This window comes from Siphateles boraxobius, unplaced genomic scaffold (genome assembly GCF_051911475.1).
Source record: "Siphateles boraxobius isolate OS27281-9 unplaced genomic scaffold, OSU_SipBor_1 55, whole genome shotgun sequence".
Classification (NCBI taxonomy): domain Eukaryota; kingdom Metazoa; phylum Chordata; class Actinopteri; order Cypriniformes; family Leuciscidae; genus Siphateles; species Siphateles boraxobius.
In genome coordinates this window covers 9,801,817-9,822,531 of record NW_027509181.1, presented here as the reverse complement: position 1 = coordinate 9,822,531, position 20,715 = coordinate 9,801,817, and the positions used below count along the sequence as shown (strand labels likewise).

Here is a 20,715-nt window from a genome sequence, read left to right as displayed (position 1 = left end):
TAAATCATTAAAACCAGTTAAAAGTAGAAACCCATAGATCTTCTTTTAACTGGTTTTAATGATTTAACCCTGTTCATTAAAGGCTGTTTACTTTACCACGTGAGTAATGGAGTATTTCATCTGCATTATTTGATGTTTACCTCCAGTTCATCCAATGAGCACCAGTGGCTATGTAGAGACACACGTAGCACTCTCTCTATATATATACAAATTGACCAGTTACAAAACATTTAACTGGAACTTTTGCACTGTTCTATATATATATATATATATATAAATATATATATATATATATATATATATATATATATATATATATATATATATATATATATGCAAAAAGTTATAATAAGGTTAGAATTTGTCATGAAGAAAAGTTTTAAAACAGTTATATTATATTTTATATTTTGCTTTAAGTGCCGGTTTACATTTCCGAGAATTTTTTTTTGCCATTAATTGTAATAATCAGGGATTTCGTTTTAATTTAAGATTATTTTTACACTGTTGCTCCACCATTGAAGTAATTGACCTGATGTCAAACTGTCTGTAAAAAAGAAAGTGTAATTGTGTTATGTTATGAATTGCATAAAACAGATTTTGGAACAAAACAATATTTTACATTTGTTGAAGAAAATGTAAGTGGTGCTTGACAAGTTGCCATGGATGTTCTAGGTGGTTTCCAGGGCATTGCTTATGCGGTTGCTATGGTGTTCTGAGAGGTTTCATCACATTGCTGTGCAGTTCAGGGTGTTCTAGGTGATTCTAGATGGAGTATTGGCTCAAGTCAATAGATTACATCTCCAAGCATCTGTGATATACTTCTATAATCTGAACTCCAAGGTCTCAGACAAATAACAACACACCTGTCCTCATCAAGACACACAGTTTGAAGTATCTTTCATAATCATAGTAGAAACGGAGCTGGACAAGGTCAGTACATTTGTACAGATCCCTAAGTATTAGTAGTCTAAATATTGAGGTTTATTTAGAGTTCGGTAGACTTACTTTTGCAATGGGGGCTACTGTGGTTTGCCGGTAGCATTTATTAGTGCTAAGAGGACTCGTTCTGGTGTTGCAACCTTGGAGTGATCTGTTGTGTGATTGAGGCACCGTCTTCATGATGGCTTGAGGATGATTGTAATGGAGTTACATTGTGAAAATTGGACCAGAAGGGAAAATTGTCACTTTAGTAATTCTCTCTCTTTGCCTCTCTCACTTTATCTTGTTTCTCAGACTCACTACAGTGACGGAGAGTACATTATTAGACAAGGTGCCAGAGGGGACACGTTCTTTATCATTAGCAAAGGAAAGGTAAGATTTTTTCTGTCACAAAGATAGAATACCAAAGAGGTTGCATGCACGAACTCACCCCAAAATGAAAATCCTGTCATCATTTACTCACCCTCATGTCGTTCCAAACCTTCATGCACTTGCAAGTCAAAAGGACGGAATGATTTGAAGGATTTTCAAAAGTTTTGAAGGATCTTCATGCAGTTGTTTTCCATTCAACAAAAGTGACATTGTCTAAGCTCCAAAAATAACAGAAACAGTATCATAAAAGAAGTCCATATGAGTTGTATGCTATATTCCAAGTCTTCAGAAATTAACTTGTGTAAAGAACTGGGTGAAATTTAAGTAATTATTCACTGACAATCTTCCCCTCCAATTAAGAAATGATTTCTAACATGGACTACAAACATTGTAAATGCACAAAAATAAGTATTTATTAATCCATTAATCACATAATTATTTGTGTGAAAATTAATAAAACTTTAAGGTTTTACTAGTACTAGGTAGAAAATGTAGGTAGAGAGGTTGTATTTTGGATTTTGGATTTGAGAGCTAAAGTGAAAGGGAAGATGTTCATTGAATAATAACTTCATAAAGTTCAGTCTGTTCCTTACACAGATGTAGTCATATAAACTATTTTATGATACTGTTATGGAGTTTTATTGTCTCTTTGAAGCTTGACAGATGTGGTCACTATGAATTATTAGTCAGAATGTGCCGTGTTTGCTCTTTCAAAATTATAATCTTTGTACGAACTGTCCGTTAAATCTGAATACATCTATAAGAGGCATTCACCCAAATACACTCTCTCTATTGTTGCTATCATTAGTGTGATAAATGCTGACTTATAACACAAAGTAAATTGACATTTTAGGAACAAAACCGAGGATTCTTCAGTCTTTTAAAGTAGTTCACTTTAAAATGAAAATCAGCCCATGATTTATTCACCCTCAAGCCATCCTAGGACTTTCTTCTTTCAGACGAATACAATCGGAGTAATATTATTAAATGTCCTGTCTCTTCCAAGCTTTACAATGGCAGTGGATTGCAACCAAGTGTGCCGCACAAGTCCCGAAAAGTGAAGCCAGAGTGTCTCGATCTTCCCCCGGTGGCTGATCCCAGTATAGGTCATAAAGCCCGCCTCCCCATGAAGTCTAATAAACGCGATGGAAACTAAACAATGAAATTACACTTCAAATAAATTTTTTCCAAAGATGTTTTCTGTCATTTTATGTAGTTTTTTTTTCACGCTGATGTACATTTAAGTGTTCGTTTTTTTAAAAATAAATTTGGTCTTTAGTTAGTAATTTGATGCTATAAAAACAGGAATGTGACGACATGATTGACAGCTGTGATTGACAGCTTCTCCAAACGAAGTTGTCGATTAGGCATCAACGGACTTATTTGTCAATTTTCGGGAGGAGATTGAAGCTTCAGCTTTAATTTCTACATGTCCATAACTTTTTATTTCACATTGACGTAATGAGTTGTCCTGCTGTAACTGTACTAACGGTTTCTGCGAGTGTGAGACCTTTGTATCGCAGCTTTACTTCCGGCTCACTACTGTGCAGACCCGTGTCCCGCGCTCACTACTGCGCAGACTTGTGTCCCACACTCACTACTGCTCAGGAGCAGGTCCAAAAAGATGTCAGCGCCATATTAGGACTTTGGCGGCTTCAGTTTTCACCAATGGAAGAGAATGAAGGGGTGTCGTCCATCTTTTTCTACAGTCTATGATTGCAACCAACAGATTGAATCTCAAAAAAGTGCATCTGTCCATCATACATGAACTCCAAAAGGCTCCTGGGAGTTAATAAAGGCCTTCTGAAGCAAAACGATGAGTTTTGATGAGTTTGATGAGTTTTGATTAGTTTCTGATGAGCAAAACGATAAGAAAAATATTCATATTTAAAACTTTATAAAGTAAAATAACTAGCTTCCAGCTAAACGAACATACGAATCTGACATAAGTGTAAAGCGCAACTTATGCGAGTAATGCGACGTACTGCTGAGATTTATGCTATGCCATGACGCACTACGCTACTTCCGACATTATAAGTTGCGCATTAGTAGATTGCGTATGGCCATTTGGCTGGAAGCTAGAATTCTACTTTGTAACGTGTTAAATATGAATACTTTTCTTACAAATACTCATCGCTTTGCTTCAGTAGGACTTTATTAACCCACCGGAGCCATTTGGAGTTCGTTTATGTTGGATGGATGCACTTTTTTGAGCTTCAATCTGTTGCATCGGTTGCAATCCACTGCCATTATAAAGCTTGGAAGAGCCAGGACATTTATTAATATAACTCCGCTTGTATTCGTCTGGAAAAAGAATGTCATATACACCAAGGATGGCTTGAGGGTGAGTAAATCACACGGTAATTTTCATTTTAAAGTGAACTACTCCTTTAATGATCAATAATCTGTAATTGCAGGTGAACGTAACTCGAGAAGATCCACCCAATGGGACCCCTGTCTATCTTCGGGCATTAGGGAAAGGAGACTGGTTTGGAGAAAAAGCCCTTCAAGGGTAAAAACTTCCTTGCACACTACTTATACAGCGCTACAATCACAGCTGGCCACTGTCCATGTTTACGAATGCAAGCGCTGACATCAATTATGTGCTCGATGGATCGTTTGCTGCTGGAACATGCCTAATGGGCTGTTAACTGAGAACAATCAAATGCACATCCAAACAAAGCATCTGTTTTGAGTTGTTCAGCTTGCTTCAGGAATACTGTTAGAATGGAAGTAGAAAACATTTAAAGTTAACATAAAATTAAAGTTGAACTTATTTGAACTTTTATGCACATTCCTGGTTTTAATCAATTAAAAGCAAATCATTATATTTAATCAAAATGCAATAACTTGCTCCACCTCTGAAACAATTTTATTTTAGTAAGAGGGATTTTTCAGCAATCCCTCTTATTCGTGTAGTCTTCGCCTATTTTTTTCTCCTGTTTGCTTAAAATATTTCACATTATGGAAGTATAGGTAGCTGCAAATGGCATTTCATTTGGTTTTTAACCTGATTTGAAATGGGCTTGTATGAAAATGCCTGTCATATTTGAGGTTTTATTTGCAAGTGTACTGTCTAACGGACTGGGAGCTCGCAGCACTTAGTGAGTGAGGAGACTGGTTGAGTCAGAACAGTCAGATAAACATATCCTCCCCATATCATATTTCTCACAGGGTCGGTCAGTTATGAACATCATCCTTAGATCTATTTCCATATTTCCTGCATTATTCCCACCGCTGCTGATTCAGTTGAGGCCAACCTCAGGCAACTTCACTCGGCTTCCATTATGGCTATTAAGTTGTTTCAAGTGAAAGATATTCCTGCTAAGCAAAGAGATGCTTTTCAGATGTAATTTACACATTTATTTTCACATGATGGTTTTAGTTTTGAAACTTTTTGAACAGCTGTTGCAATGGATAAACACAGAACATATGCAGTGAGGACCCCTAGTGGAGATCAGAGGAAGTGTTAGTGCATTAATTGTGGTGGTTGTGACAAACATTATTTAATATTTTAGTCTATTTTATTGTTGTTTTTGGGCATTTACCCTACCGAATAGTGGTAAACATATAAAAGGGATTCTATTTTTTTTCTTCTTTTTTCTATTTGACATGCTTGCATTAGTGCACTTGGCTGGGTTTCCACAGTTGTGTTGCGGTATTAAACTGGTCATTGACCCTGAAAAAGGGGCAAGCTGTTAATGGACCGGAATAAAGAGTCTGCAGATTGCACACAAAATATAAGGTCCATGCTGGGAAAATGTATATTTGATAGAATTAACTTAAAATACTAGAAAGTAGTATTATATGGTGTGGCCACAGGACTCATTGGACAAGATCTCAGGATGAAAGCGTTGATCAAGGAGGACATACTTTCATAAATTTTGAACGACAAAATTCATGAAGTCACTGCCTCTAGTACACTATGCCAACCTGTGATGCACAAGAGAGTGAAATAAAACCTGATCTACCGGATTAGATCAAAAGTGAAGATAACGCTAAGAAAATAATCTGTATAATCTGTAGTTTACTTATAAGTTTAAGTTTTTAGTTTCTAATTGCCTCTTGAATTTAAATGGTTTCATTCTATTTGCAGCCAGTAATTTACAGCAAAAAACAAAAACAAAAAAAATCCATATGATCAGGGGCGGCGCCAGAGAATTTTTAACGCTGGTGCTGAGTGGGTTCTAGATCATTGACGGTGAGCTGCGCAATTTTATATATATATATATATATATATATATATATATATATATATACATATAAATGCTATTAATAAATTATCGAAACTTGGCCACTCAATATATAATAACAAACACCTTTATGGCCTCCTGCTGATGCTTCTTTACTATCGTGGTTTGTGTGCTTGTTGTGTGTTTGTTATTGTATGGTCCTGGAGTTCTGTCATGTTTGAGGTATTTATGTTCTGCAGAACAGGAACCTACTGAAAATCAGTTTTATACTGAGTCAGGCCCGATTGCTCTTAATCTTTTCCTGTTTAAATAAAAAAATATATATATATAAAAAAAATTTTAATATTCAATTATTTTAATTATTACAATTAAAGTTTTATTTTTATTAAATTGAACAAGCACAACATTCAGCATTCAATCAAATATTCTTTAAGATTTATTATTATTAATAATGTTATTTAAACATAAAATCTTGTTATTTTGACATAATATATGTGCGTGCAACAAGTAAGATGTGCATTTGTAAATCCGATGACACGCACGCATCGATTTTTATTAATAAACTAGTGTTTTCTGTGTCAGTGTCTGTTGCGAAGATGAAGTTGACGATCGCCATCTCCGTAGTGAACGCGCCTATAGAGAGAAATGCACATAATGGATTACATAATCAGAGAGTGGCCTATCTTTTCTTTTTGAATTGTTTTGTTTAAAGAGATTTCAAGCTTTCTATAGATATATTTCTCATGTCTGTGAGGTATACGCTGAGTTTCGGTTAATTTATGATGAGAAGCACTCCAGTTCACGTGCAATGCAAGTGACCGCGTCGGCGCCTCCATGTCATGATTATATTGTCTGCTATATTTGCTTCTTATTTATTGAATCAAGGCAATTGATTGATGCAAAATTTATTAAAATGAAGATACAATTTATACAAAAGAAGTTCACTTTAAATAAAGGCTTTCTACAAAACAAAACTTAATGAAGTGGTCAAAATCATGACCCACTCCATGTCTAACGATATATTGCACATCCTATCTTACTCATGCTGTTCACTTTTCATAATCAACATAGATAGAAAAAAAAATAACATTATAATACTTTAACAAATATGTAACAAATGTGATTATTTAATGCCTGCAAACAAGTATAGTAGGCCTACAGACTCTCTATTTGTACAAATTGCCGCACATTCATTTAATTCTGAATTTGTTTGTGCATAGTAAAACATATCTGCAACATTTATCAAGTTAAAGGATAATTGTGCGTGCATTTAATAATCATTATGATACTAAAATCATAATAAAGTATACTATGTTAAAAAAATCAGATGAGCCCAGAATATGAACGCAACCTGTTTAGTTACACGTTAAGCATTTTCCTCCCATTGAAAACCATTATAAGTGGTATATAACCTTAATGTGGATTAATGCAGATTAGAATGTCCCCTTATTATGTCGAAATAATGAGTTATGTCGAAACAACGAGATATGTCAAAATAATGAGATATTATGTCGAAATAGCAACTTATTATGTCGAAATAACGACTTATGTCGAAATAACGAGATATTATGTCGAAATAACGAGATATTATGTCAAAATAAAGAGATATTATGTCGAAATAACGACTTAATATCTCGAAATAACAAGATACGTTTTCTTTTTTTTTCCTTCACCATGCGGTTCGGGCTTCCATAGAAAACAGCCTGAATATAATTGCTTCCAGAAGTTATTTTTGGGGGTGCTATCGGGGTGCTTTGGTCTTTCTTGGGGGTGCTGAAGCACCTGCTTGCCCCTCCCTAGCGCCGCCCATGCATATGATGGTCTGTACAATAAATAAATTTATGTAAAAAAAATATATTTCAGTTACAGACAAACTTTGGAGCAATTTGGATGGCATTACACTGTCCGAATTAGCCTACATTTGTTATTTCTAAGAAAGGGGGAATACATACTATATTCATTTGAACGGCACAAACTGGCAAAAATCACACTAAACAACGCAGTTTCGTAGCGAGAGTGACATCACAGCTCCCAAAAACATTCCAGTTATATCTAAGGAAATACAATAAAAATAGCGAACAAAATTGTGTTTAACTGCAAAAACCAGCACAAACCAAACACATATGAATTATTTGGAGCGATTTGAGCGACATGGGGTGAAGAGTGAAGTCATACAACCTAAAAAAAAAATGTCTCAAACACCAAACCAGCACAAACGTTTGTTTTTGCGGCACAAATTGTTAATATCTTAGTCATTATATCATTTCATGGCATGCCAACTTCATTGAGATTGTTGTTTGTTACAAATGACAGCTATGTTGATAGATAGACATTGTGTGATCTATTGTTTAATTGTCAAGTTTCTTTTATTCACAAAGACACATAGCTAGATAGCTCTTGCTTTGATCTTTGCCCAAGGACGACCAAGCTGATGAGGAGTTTATTAGTTTTTGCCTGAAGAGGTTCTTACTCCTACAAATGTGTGTTCTTGATCTTCATGTCTTTGATCTCACCTCTCACTCAGCTTTAATTAGCACAGAGTCTTGCGTTTTTGTTTTGGTTGTTGTTTGTTTAGTTTCTTTTTTTAAGTGGTAGTATGTTTAGCAAATCAATCAGCACTCTATGTTGAAGTGGATCAAGTCAGTCTTTCATCTTAAACAATATTTTTTACGCCGTTATGAGTAGGGTTTGTGTGATATGGAAGCTGCCTGGGATTTGACTAAGTAACAGCCATGACAATAGCTGTGGTCCAGTGGATTAAAGGCTGCTCACTGCTTTGATGTGCAACAGCTTGTATGCTAAGTAAACTTTCATGTCCCGCTTAAGCAAAACACCTTGTTGAGGCAAAATAATTACTTTCCTGCCAGTTAAGGAGATGTTGATTCTCCTTTTTTTCTTTACGCACCGGAAGGAAAGTAAACGCATTCAGACCAAGGAGCACTAAATGGGTGAATCTAATGAAAACACAAACATCAATTAAAATTAGGCCTATCTTAAGACCATTAAGCTTCTTTTTTTTTTTTTTTTTTTTTATGTGACATTGTTTTTATGCCAATTAAACACATTCCCTCATTTCCTCATCCCAATTCTTTAGAACTTTTACCTGTTATTTTCAAAGGTTATTCTCATTTGATTCTTGGTAGCACTTTACAATAAGATTTCATTTGTTAACATTAGTTAACTACATTAGTTAACATGAACTTACAATGAACAATATTTCTATTGCATTTATTAATCTCAATTAATTTTAATCTCAATATTTACTAATACATTATTAAGATCAAAAAATGTATCTGTTAATATTAGTTAATGCACTGTCAACTAACACGAACATGAACATTTATTTACTTTATTTACTAAACAGACTAACATTAATGAATTGGAATTTCCAAAGATATCCAATTTAGCAGAATTTACTAAATCAAATTACTATTAACTCATTTTAACAATTGAGACCTTATTGTAAAGTGTTACTGATTATCATTACTTTAAATTTATTGAAAATTGTCTACATTTGTATTTAAAATACAACAAACACATCCATGATGTATAAATACTTGACATTTTAAATTATTTATTATTGTTTTCTTGTTCAAAGTCTTGTGTCTAGCCATTGCATTTATACAATACAAAGTGACTTTATTAAAAGTTATTTTAGTACAGTTAGAATGCATGTGAAAAGTCCTATGAAAGTATAAATCTCCCAGAAAATTAAAAGCATTGCTACATCAGTGTAATTGCTTTTTTAGCTAAACCTCAGCTATACTGTTGGTTTTCACATTATGCTTTAGTTCACCCAAAAATTTTAATTCTATCATTATTTACTCACCAAACCTGTATGACTTTCTTTTTGATTTGTAACACGAAGAATATTCACACCACTCTTTTCCATACTTGAAAGCATGCAGTAAAAAAGGGCTACCATAAATGTATTCTTGGGTGAGCTAACCCTATTATTACAATGTTGCATTGAAGACCTCTCATGCTTCACAACCAAGTGAAGCTTCCCCGTCTCTCTCTCTCTTGAAGCCAATACGGAAGTGACTTAAACTGCAATTTATCGACTGGCTGCTAGAGACAGGCTACAAAAGGGAGTCAATTCCATATATCCCCTATATTAAAATGCTCAACTTTACAGTGGAATAAAATATGTTTACAGCCTGGAACTAAAATTGGATTTGGCCTATATAGTTAATTTTTCCCTTAATGAAAACTGTGAGGGGGGTGAATTCTTGTATAACTCTTGCATACAGCTGCTGAACTTGGCATCCCCGCCGTGTTTGTGCTTTTTTTCGGAATTATTTCATACAATTTAATGCACCCATTACTTTGCCCACACCTTTGGATTCCGTCGTTGTCGAGTAACATGCACTAATGGATTTCTGACAATTTCGTTGCTTTCTGGAGTTTTCAGATTTAAAAACGTCTATAGATATACAGTAGAGGTTATACTCGTTCTGAGGTACCGTTGCTCTCACGGAACAGATAGACTATGAATGCTTCTGTACCGTCTGATGAGATCATGCAGGTGTCGGTGCTTTCTCCGTCCATGCAATAAATGCACATCCTTGGATGAGCGCGGATTTCTAGCACATTTACTTGAACTTCATTGGTAATATCTATGGTTTGACCCATTTGAGAGGCGACCAAAATCAGAATTTGAAATAGACTGAATAAAGCTCTCTATGAACTTGACGAGCGATGCCACGCTGACTGACCATAGACTGTAAAAAAAGAGTGACTGACATTTATGCACATAAATCACTGTCACACTCACGCTCAGAGAAATATTGTAAGTTACTGCATAATACATTTTCAACTAGCAGAATAATACAGAATCACGATATACAGTCTCACTTGTAGCTATGTCTCTATTATAATATTTTGAAGGGCAAAAACAGGAACTTTTAACTATTGACATCATCAACTGTCACTTTAGCGAGAGGCCCTTTGCATCGCAGACTTGGTACTGCTAGTAGCATATTCCTAAGCCTGAGCGAACTCGATCACGTCGAGAGCTAGGCGTGCGTGGTTTCAGCATCCAGGCATCTCAGCTCCACCCACGTCCCGCCTCTTTGCCCATTTTCTGTTATCCGGGAGTGAGGCGCTGCCAAGATGGCGATGACAGGCTCCGCCCACTTTAGACTTCATAAATGCTCTTCAGAAATCTACGGGTGACGTCACGGACACTACGTCCATATTTTTTTACAGTCTATGTTCACAACCAGCATGTTAAACTTGGTTTCAGTTTCTTGGAGAACCTTGATGTGTTACCTCATCTTCGTCTTGCTATATTCTCCGAGCTTGATTGACGGCTCTGACCTTTCCCTCATAAACCTCACTCCATACTTGCTGTGATGTGCGCTCACTACATCCAGACATTGACTGACAGCTAAAACACGTTTGCACTGGCTGGTCTTAACCTCCCTCTGTCTTTCTTTGACTTGATCCTCACCTAATGCTGTCACAGTTTTCAAAGACATCCCTCTGCCTCTGAAGTGTGACAGTGTAATTGAAGGATGTTCCCCTGTGCTGGACTTTCTTAGTGGCAGTTTTAATCCTCATGTGCAATTGACGTGATAAGTGTAGCTGAGATGTGAATAGCATACGACTGTTGTAATAGTCACATCAGGTGATATAATTGGACATTATTTGCAAGAGCTGGGGCACCTCTGATATGTTCTGTCTCAATGGGAGTTTTCTTCTTTTTTGGAATTGTACCGGGAAACATCATATCGAATGAGAGCCAGTTTGAGGCAGTTGATTTCTAGCACATGGAGATGGGTCTCTAGACAGCAGACACTAATGACACCCTATACATAGACTTGTCAATTGGAAAGTAAAATATTCACAACTGCATGGTGCTAATTGGAGACCCATATGTCAAAGTTGAGGATGGGGGTGGCATGTCACAGGGATTGATTTTTGTTTTTGTCATTGTGTTATTTAAATGTCACATTAAAACCGGAAACATTTTAATTTTATAATTTATCTATGCTACTTTTCAAATGCATAAAAGCCTTGTACCATACCAAGAGTTGTTACGGCCAGATTTACTTAACAGGGTAAATTAGCATGAGAGCGCAAAACCAAAAAAGCACAGATGAGAGTGTAAAGTTCTGCATGTGATCGACTGACGACGTGAAAATTAAAGAACACAGACGCAGCCGGATCATTTCCCTAATGACCAACGCAATCTACCAAGAGCACCGCAAATTAGCATTCAGTTTAAGACATGCTTTTTTTGGGTGTTTGCTGCAAATACGAGTAAATTTACTAGCGCAAATATAAGTAAATCACCTTGCATGATTCATCTAAATACTCTCCTCCCATAAGTTTTCCGTCTGAAAGGGAAACTCCTATCAAAGCATATGCAATTTGCAAAAAGCAAAAATAACCCTGTCCATGCCCTTTCACTGCTAATTTTTAGTACTTTAGTAAATCCTGACATTGTTTTTTTTTTGTTTTTTTGTTTTTGTTTTTTGCGCAAGCGGTTTGTAAATCTTGCCCTTAGACTTAAAATATGAAAATCCATCATAAAAATGTTACTTATAATTTCAAATGTGTGTACTTTTGTCAAACGCCATGACTGTGTGTATGTGGCAGGCAATTTACAGGCTATTTATGGTAATTGTACATAAGTGGTCTGCTGTCTGCAGCTGGTTTTGTTGATGATGCTGAACAAATCAGTTATTTGAAGAACAATCAATGTAATTGTATAGATGCAACAAGATTTTTGGAGTTTGTTTGAGTGGTGCTTCCCTGTTTAAAACTCTGTCACAATTTAAGGGGGTTGTGGGTGGTTGTCGGGGAATTGTTATTGAGTCGCAGGTGCTCTGAGGGGTTTTTCATGTGTTGCAGTTGCTATGGAGTTTAACAAGCCGCACGATTTGTGTTATGATTTGTGTCTTTAGCACAAACGGTGAGTTGCACCATAACATTTATTACCTATAGTTAGGGGTTAGTTCAAATTTGTTCAAAGAGTATGACCAATAATAGCTTGCTTTAGTGTTCAACATTAATGTCTTGTATTATATTTAATCAGTCATTAGTCATAAAAATATAAAATGTAATAAATATAATATTGCACTACTGGGAATGTTTTCGGAGACTAATTTGATTTAAAATAATATTAAGCAACCTATGGCTCATTGAAAAAAAAAAACATGCCTCTACCTACATTTTTGTGGAACTCCAAAAGCATACCTAACTACCTATACATGCAATCTACACTAGTGGTAGTAAAACACCAACAACATTCATTTATTTTTTAATTATGGTTACAGGAGCAAATTATTGTTTAATAAAGACTTTTTTTCATGAGGTTCCATGAACAATACAAAGTTATGACCTCAAAACACTTGTACCATAGTCCGTGGTTTGTAAACTAATACATTTTGACATTTGCACATAATCAGCTCCATATTTATGGCTTTTCTAACATAGTAAACTTGCTTGGTAGGTCACCTGTTACAGGACGGTACTTGTGATGTGGATCATTCAGGTATGAATCCTGTGAAACACGAGTCACATTAAAATATGTGAAAATCTTGTAGAAGCAAGCTAAAATGGCATGGTGGCTTCAGCAAATGTGTTTTTCAAACACGATAGAGCATTTACTGTTTAGCGCCAATCACCAGATATTTTGTTTCTAAACTGCCGTGATATGTACAGCAACCAATGTAATAAAATACTGCCGCATTCAGGTTTGGAAGAAATCAGAACATGCTTTTATTGCCAATCACTGGACGTTGCACTTTAAAAGTGGCACGAAACATACAAGAGGCAACGTAATATCATTTTGTAGAAAATATCGCCACAGGCATGTTTTTCCAATGAGCCTGGTTGGGGAGTTTAGAGGCACTTTCTTTCTTTGTGTGAAGGCAATCAGCATTCCCACCTGGTCATTGTAAATGGGGATTGTGCAGCTGTTTGGAGCCGTCACACACACACACACACACACACAGGCACGCATGCACGTACACACACACACACACACACACACACACACACACACACACACACGCACGCATGCACGTACACACACGCATACACGTACACACACACACGCATACACGTACACACACACACACACACACACACACACACACACACACACACACACACACACACGCATACACGTACACACACACACACACACACACACACACACACACACACACACACACACACACACACACACACACACAAGGGCTGTGTTGAAGTTCAGCTCAGTACAGAAGGCATTTGCACATAACCATGGCAGTCTATGCCTTCATCTTTCCTTTAGACATGGACTTCACTTCCTGTGAATGTTTGTCAGACTGCAGTGAAGAAGACTCTAGTGACACAGAGGGCAACCATGCTGAGTGATGCCACAGAAACTGTTGTGTGCCGTGTGTGTTTGTTATGAGAAACCTTACAGTGGCAAATGTTTGGGTTGCGCTGTGTCATGCGGTGAAGAATGTGCTATAACAATCGGCTGATGATTAACTTTGTTTCATTTTGCCAGTGATTAGGAAGAGTCAGTGTTCTATGGATGCAAATTTTTCTGAAACAGTATAATTTTTTCACATGCTGCGCAGTTACAAACATGCTACAGTGGGTTTTATTGTAATGAAATAGGAATCACAATCTTACCAATCAACCCATCAAGTTTGGAAGCACAGTAGCCTATATGGAGTTTATCCATGGCATAATCATTACAATTTTTGAGCATGGAGGAACGTCACAACTCTAAAGAGCAGCAGCTACAGCAGTACTGTATAAATACATTTGTATACAGTACATTTATTTTTGTAGAAATGTGTTAAAGGTGAACTGGAAAATTTGCAATTGCATGTTGTGGAAGACCAATACGAATATATGTACAAATGTTAAAGGAAGATATAATAAAGTTTGTATAAATGAACAAGCAACTGTTAATTCATAGTTTACATGTGACATATTTCTACAAACAAAAAAAAATTACTGTATAATTAAAAATATTATTTTTGATTTACTTTTCCCAGTAAATTTTTACTTACTGTTGAAATTTGTATCTAAAAAGCTCAGTGTAGAAAGCGGTCGGCATCAACAAAAAAGTAGAAAAAAACATGAGATTTTATTTGCAGGACATGTGTTGTCAAACTGATGAAGATGTTTTCTTAATTTGCTGGTGTTTTTCTATTTGCATGTGTTTTCTTCAGTTGCAGCTCGTTGAGCTCTCTCGGCCACCGTAGCATGAAGCCAATTTACTAACACAATTTACTAACACAATTTACTAACACAATAAAGGTTTTGAAGCATGAATTAATTGTTTTGGGTGAGTTACTACATTTTGCAGACATGCAATAGAGTTCAGATGTTCCATTAAAAAGTTGTGACAATTGAACTTACAGTTTAGAGAATGTAAGGACTGTTTTGAAAAATGTTCCAAAGCGTTTGAGAAACACTAAATAATATCATGTGGTTCAATAATTCATCATAAAAACAAATACATTGTAGATTCTGGCTGTGTATGATCGACATAAATTGTTTGTGTCCCCGCAGAGAAGACATCAGGACGGCTAATGTCGTCTCCGCTGAAGCTGTCACCTGCCTCGTCATCGACAGAGAGTGAGTTGTGTGTGTGTGTGTGTGTGCGTCTACTGATGCTGTGAAATTTGATTAGACTTTCATCTTTTCCACTGTGTGCTCACTAAATTACCGCCGCTAATTTCCTATGACCTCTCACGACTTTCACCGCGGCAAGGTATGCTAGTTTATGCCAGTTAACTTCAGGGAGCGAAATCTTGTCGTTAGACATCAGACTGTCAGGAAACAAACAATGTCCTCATTTGAGTGGCACCGCGTGTGGCAGAACAGTGTGGGACAATGCCCATCTGCACAGCGGGACTCACAAACCCTCCTGCTACCCCTGTGGACATCTTACTCCAGAGACTTTGAGTTTCCTTCAGTCTGAGGAAGAGATAAAATAAGCAACCCCTCAAGCAAACCGCATTTTACTCTCTGCTGGAAATCGCATGTTATTTCAGTCCTCTTCATGAGCATTATGGTAATGCTCATTAAGAGACTCTTTATATTGTGTGCTAGCTGACCTGTGATTTTAACCACTGTTTCATTCAGATGATTCCCTGTAGGATTAGAGTGCAACACTGATTCTCATGTCTTTTTAATAGCTTGGAATCCAGAATTTGTACCATTCATTTTCTCCATTGGAATTTTAGAAATTCAAAATGTCAGAGTGTTATGAGCAGAGAGGGGTTTCACTTTGGCTTCTGGAAGCTGTTTCTGTTGGCAGAATGAAATATACAAACTAACTGCACAGATTTGGTTATGGTTTAGGGTCAAAAACTAAAAAATATGCCCACTGTTGTAATATTACAACATCGATTTTAGATACTAAAATAAACCTGCAGATGTTTTTCTTCTCGCAAAGACCATTTAACACAACTTATAGGTCCTAATGTTCAGCCTTGGAATGCTTTTGGATGGAATATTATGTGAATACGCTTGTTCTCTTGGCCATGAACTCACACAACCTGCTTACTTGCCTTGAAGCACATCATCTTGTTTTACTGGACTGAATAAATCAACATTCAAGTAAGTAAAATGCACAAAATATTTTTTTATTACCATACAGATATTAAGGCACTGTTGAATGCTTTAAATATATTAGATTTTGAGTGTGTAATATATCAGTGTTGTAATTTTACAACACTGGGTGAAAGTGGTAGCAAAATGTTTATTTGCACCTTGCATGTTACATGAATATATTTGACTTCTGACCTGTTCCATGTGAAATAAATACTAATAGAAACAATGTTTTTGATCATTCACAAGTTTTAGATGTCTTCTTTTTTTACAATTTTGAGTTTCAATCAAAACTTACAGTAGTTATTATTAAATGATAAGTTAACGTTTTAAAGAATAAGGAAAAAGGAATTAAGGAATATATTATTTCTTTGAGAATTCGAAAGTTTTTGTGCAGCAATATTTGAAACTATCTGTATCTTATCTTACAGTATCTTATCTGATCTGATCTTATCATCTTATCATACTTATCTTATCAAAATATACTTAACTTTACCTGTTTTCTTTTCTGGGCTTTGTTTGTTTGCCCAAATATCTGCTTGCTGCATGAAGGGCAGTAGACGATGTTCTGGAATGTGGGGGTATAAATGCTATTAGCAGGACAAGTAGAGGACACAACAAGCTAGACAGACTGTATTGTGTGAATTCTGTGGAATTTGTGAATTCTTTAAAATGTGTATGATTGGGATATGGAACATAACCAGTGTTTTTATTATTATATATTTTTTTTTTTCAGAATTCCACCAGCCAGGAAAGATTATTATCTACAAAGTGTATGATGTCATTGGTGCCATCCAAAATGGGAACAGCGATTTTGAAATGGATTCTGATGAAGAGGAATGTGGAGATCCCTGTGAACTGGAAAAGGAAAGCCCAGTGACCACCCATCTGATGATTATGTGGACAACATGCCAACAAAATCAAGTCGTTCAAGAACACAGACCATGCCCTGTGACGGGTATCTCTGGCTGATACAAATCCTGATTTTCTAAGGTCAGGGTATCACTAATGATGTCGTCTCCCTTCATACACCACTTGAGTATTTCCAAAAGCCTGTGTAAGAAGATATGAACAAAACAGAGGACGCTGCAGATACTGTGGTAAAGGCTACATCAACACACTTTCCAGCAAGTTCGATGCCCCCCTCTGCTTCTCGGACGACAAGAACTGCCTTTGAGACTGTCATAATCAACATTGCTATGAACAGAGCTAAATCACATTAATGCCATAGTTTTCACTCAGTTCATCAGGTTTTGTAAATACAATCTGAACATATTTTTTATAATAAATAATTTTTTCATAAAAATATGACTAATATTGTGTGATTATTAGTGTATATTTGTTCAGACAGAAATTATGCTACCCAACAGGCCCAACGTTGCAATATTACAACATTTCCTTAAAAACTTACTAAAATGTTACAAATATTTTTTTCTATATTTGGGTCTTTGAGGGTTAACAGACACTCCTTTTGTGTTCTGTGGGGGAAAATAACTGTTCAACTTCTAATTATCAAACGCACAAATCCTTTTTTAGGATGTTGTTACCTCAGTCTTATCATTAATCAGAAGGTTTATGGTAATGCTCATTTTATGAGCTATTTTATAATGAGCATGTTTTTAATTTATGAACTAAAATTAATGTATTGCTCATTGTTAGTTCATGTTAGTTAATGCATTAACCAATGTTAACAAATGAGACCTTGTAGTAAAGCGTTACCAAATCAGCTTATCTAATATTATATAAAAAAAATAGATTTGTGATATGGTTTTACATTTTGGACTTATTTGTCATGGACCCAATAAATGTTTGTTTTGAAGAGTTATTTATGCAGTTACGTTTGGTCATGTGACTGAAGCAGAAATTATAGACTTCACCTTTAAGATCTGAATCAAAGAACTTCAAGATCTTTAAATAGCATTTTAATGTAAAGTATATGAAAGTGAAAAGTGAAATTCATGAATTCACACCCGCAAAACATTTCTGCAACTGATTCAGGGGCTTCTCTTGGGACTGTGCTAGGAATAGCCTAAATCATGGAACGGGTCAACAGTGCAGTGATATAAAGTCATTCACACTTTAAATGTCAATCAAATCATTATTATGGCTCGGGTTACTGGTGTCCTGCCTGACCTCAGCTGCCAAGACTTAAAAGACTGTATAAATCATGGTTACATCAAACGAAACGATGCCATTAGGATTTAAAGCAAGCGATTAATCCTACATTTCAGTTCTGAACCATAAAATATTTTTTCCCCTTTTAGTTTCAATGTTTCATCAGAGTTCTAACAAAAATATGAGATAATGTGAGATTTGTCTGGTGGATGAGTCACATCTTGAAGCCCTCAGCTATAGTAATGAACACTATTACTGGATCCCTCTCATGTCTAAATCTCTTATGATGTAGCAAGATATATACACATTTCTCAGATTTAATAAGTCAGGGGGAAAAAATACTTTTTTTTTTTTGCATCTGGCTAAGGGGTGACATAATTTTAACCCCTCGAAAGCTATGCCATTCGATATATATATGATGAATAAACTATATGATGAATAACTATATAATATATATATATATATATATATATATATATATATATATATATATATATATATATATATATATATATATATATATAAATATATAGTTTGGTTCAAGTTTGTTGTACTTTGTTTTTCTACTGAGAAGGACTTGGTGGCCCAAAAAAACCCTAACATGTCTGTTTGGCAGAGATTAGACTCCACAGCCTTGGCAAAGTCCTGTTTTTATAATTATGCTTTAGAAATTTTAATTTGAAAGCTTCAAGTTAAACCTCATTATTCTACATAATGAAATTTTAGTGTGTTTTGAAATCATATATCTTTGATTTTTCAACAATATCTGACTATACTGACACTATTGAATGAGAACTGAACTAAGCTGGATGATGACATCACTGTTGATGACATCACTTCTGCAAAGCGGAACTGAATCGACACTGAACTGACTTAAGCTGAACAATTACTTTTTTTTTCTTTTTAGAGTTGCTTTGCAGCCAAATTGAATTCTGATAGCATCATTGAATCATCATTTGAAACAATGTGTATTGTATAAAGCGCTATAAAAATTAAGGTGACTTGACTTGAAGTACATAACCCTGACCGCGTCTTGACTTGAATCAGTTGTGTCAATATTGTGACTCATGTTCAGGGGCAAGTTAATCTGGAATAGGGCATAACTGTTGCATAAATCAGGAATTCAGCTGTGATTCCTTTTTGAGAAAGAGTATACTTTATTGTATTTGAAATATATTCCCTTTTTCAATAGTACATTGCTAAAATACTAACAAAAAAAAGGATATTAATATCATGTGTTTTCCTATTTTCACAATACAACTTTTAACACACTTTAAAATAATTGTACTTTAGTATATTTTAGAAAAATATACTTGAAGTGAAAATTCTCTTTATTTTTTAAAAGTATATTTATTTGCACTTTATATATTTGAGGTATATTTGTAACTGTGTGCTGAAAATGATCACTGCAACAATGCATTGAAAAGTATACTTTCAAAACACATCATAGTATACAATAGCATATTGTATAATGTTTAAATCATGAAGACAACGCTATTTCATAAAACCATTTTGACTCAATTCAGTAGCTTTACTTCCAGACAAAATAATAAAAACTTGTGTAGCCCAACTCCTTGAAGTTACATAAAGTCAACTAATCAGATTTTAACCGATTTAACCATGCATATTGTACTTTTCGGTTCAAAATGCAATTGTGGATCAATGGTTTGTGTGTGTGTGTGTGTGTGTGTGTGTGTGTGTGTGTGTGTGTGTGTGTGTGTGTGTGTGTGTGTGTGTGTGTGTGTGTGTGTCTGTGTGTGTGTGTCTGTGTGTGTGAGTGAGTGAAAGTAATTCTTTAATATTTTGCTCATGTTTGCAGTTCTTTCAAGCACTTGATCGGAGGCCTGGACGACGTCTCAAACAAAGGCTATGATGATGCTGGCTCCAAAGCAAAGTAAGTCTGAAACTCAACATCTTCCGCTAATGTAATCAGACTATACAGAGTTCTGTACATTAAATTGTGATTCAATGTGATTCATTCAAGGGCAGTGCATTCAGGAAGTCTGTATTATGCTAACGTGATTTAAATGTTTTTCCAACTCAGTCTACACTTGTTACCGCATAATGACAAAAAGTGTTGAAAAGACGACACACACAAAGACAAACACACTCCCTTAATAAAAACACCTTTGTGTGTGATATGAATTAATCTTATCTGTAATTAGTTCGACCATGTGGTGTATGATGAAGATCCATACAAGGCAGACATTAATTGGTCTGTGTCTTTCATTTGATTTGCATGTCTGGCCGTGGCCATGACCTCCTTGTGGCTATAATTATCTGAGCTGGACAGGTTTTCAGGAATGAGAAACCCAATATCATCAAATGCATTAGAGGTTTTGCATGTAGAGCTTTCCTGTTCAGACAAAGATAGATCTATCTATCTATCTATCCATCTATCCATCTATCTATCTATTTATCATCAAAATGTGCATTACAGTTTTGTTCGATTGCTAAACGACAGTGAGCACAACTGGAGCTACATGTGCAACACTCTAACTACAGTCTGCACAGCCAACCG

The 20,715-nt window shown here is 35.6% G+C and overlaps 1 protein-coding gene across 2 annotated transcripts in view; it reads left to right on the top strand.

The window, feature by feature from the left end:
- Positions 1 to 20,715, top strand: part of prkg1b (protein kinase cGMP-dependent 1b) — a 235,748-nt gene that overhangs the window by 191,364 nt on the left and 23,669 nt on the right. For both annotated transcript variants that reach the window (XM_077206124.1, XM_077206123.1), the window contains exons 6-9: positions 1,234 to 1,311; positions 3,729 to 3,823; positions 15,036 to 15,101; positions 20,014 to 20,088. In XM_077206124.1, the coding sequence (XP_077062239.1) occupies positions 1,234 to 1,311; positions 3,729 to 3,823; positions 15,036 to 15,101; positions 20,014 to 20,088 (314 nt within the window). The remainder of the gene's footprint in view (positions 1 to 1,233; positions 1,312 to 3,728; positions 3,824 to 15,035; positions 15,102 to 20,013; positions 20,089 to 20,715) is intronic.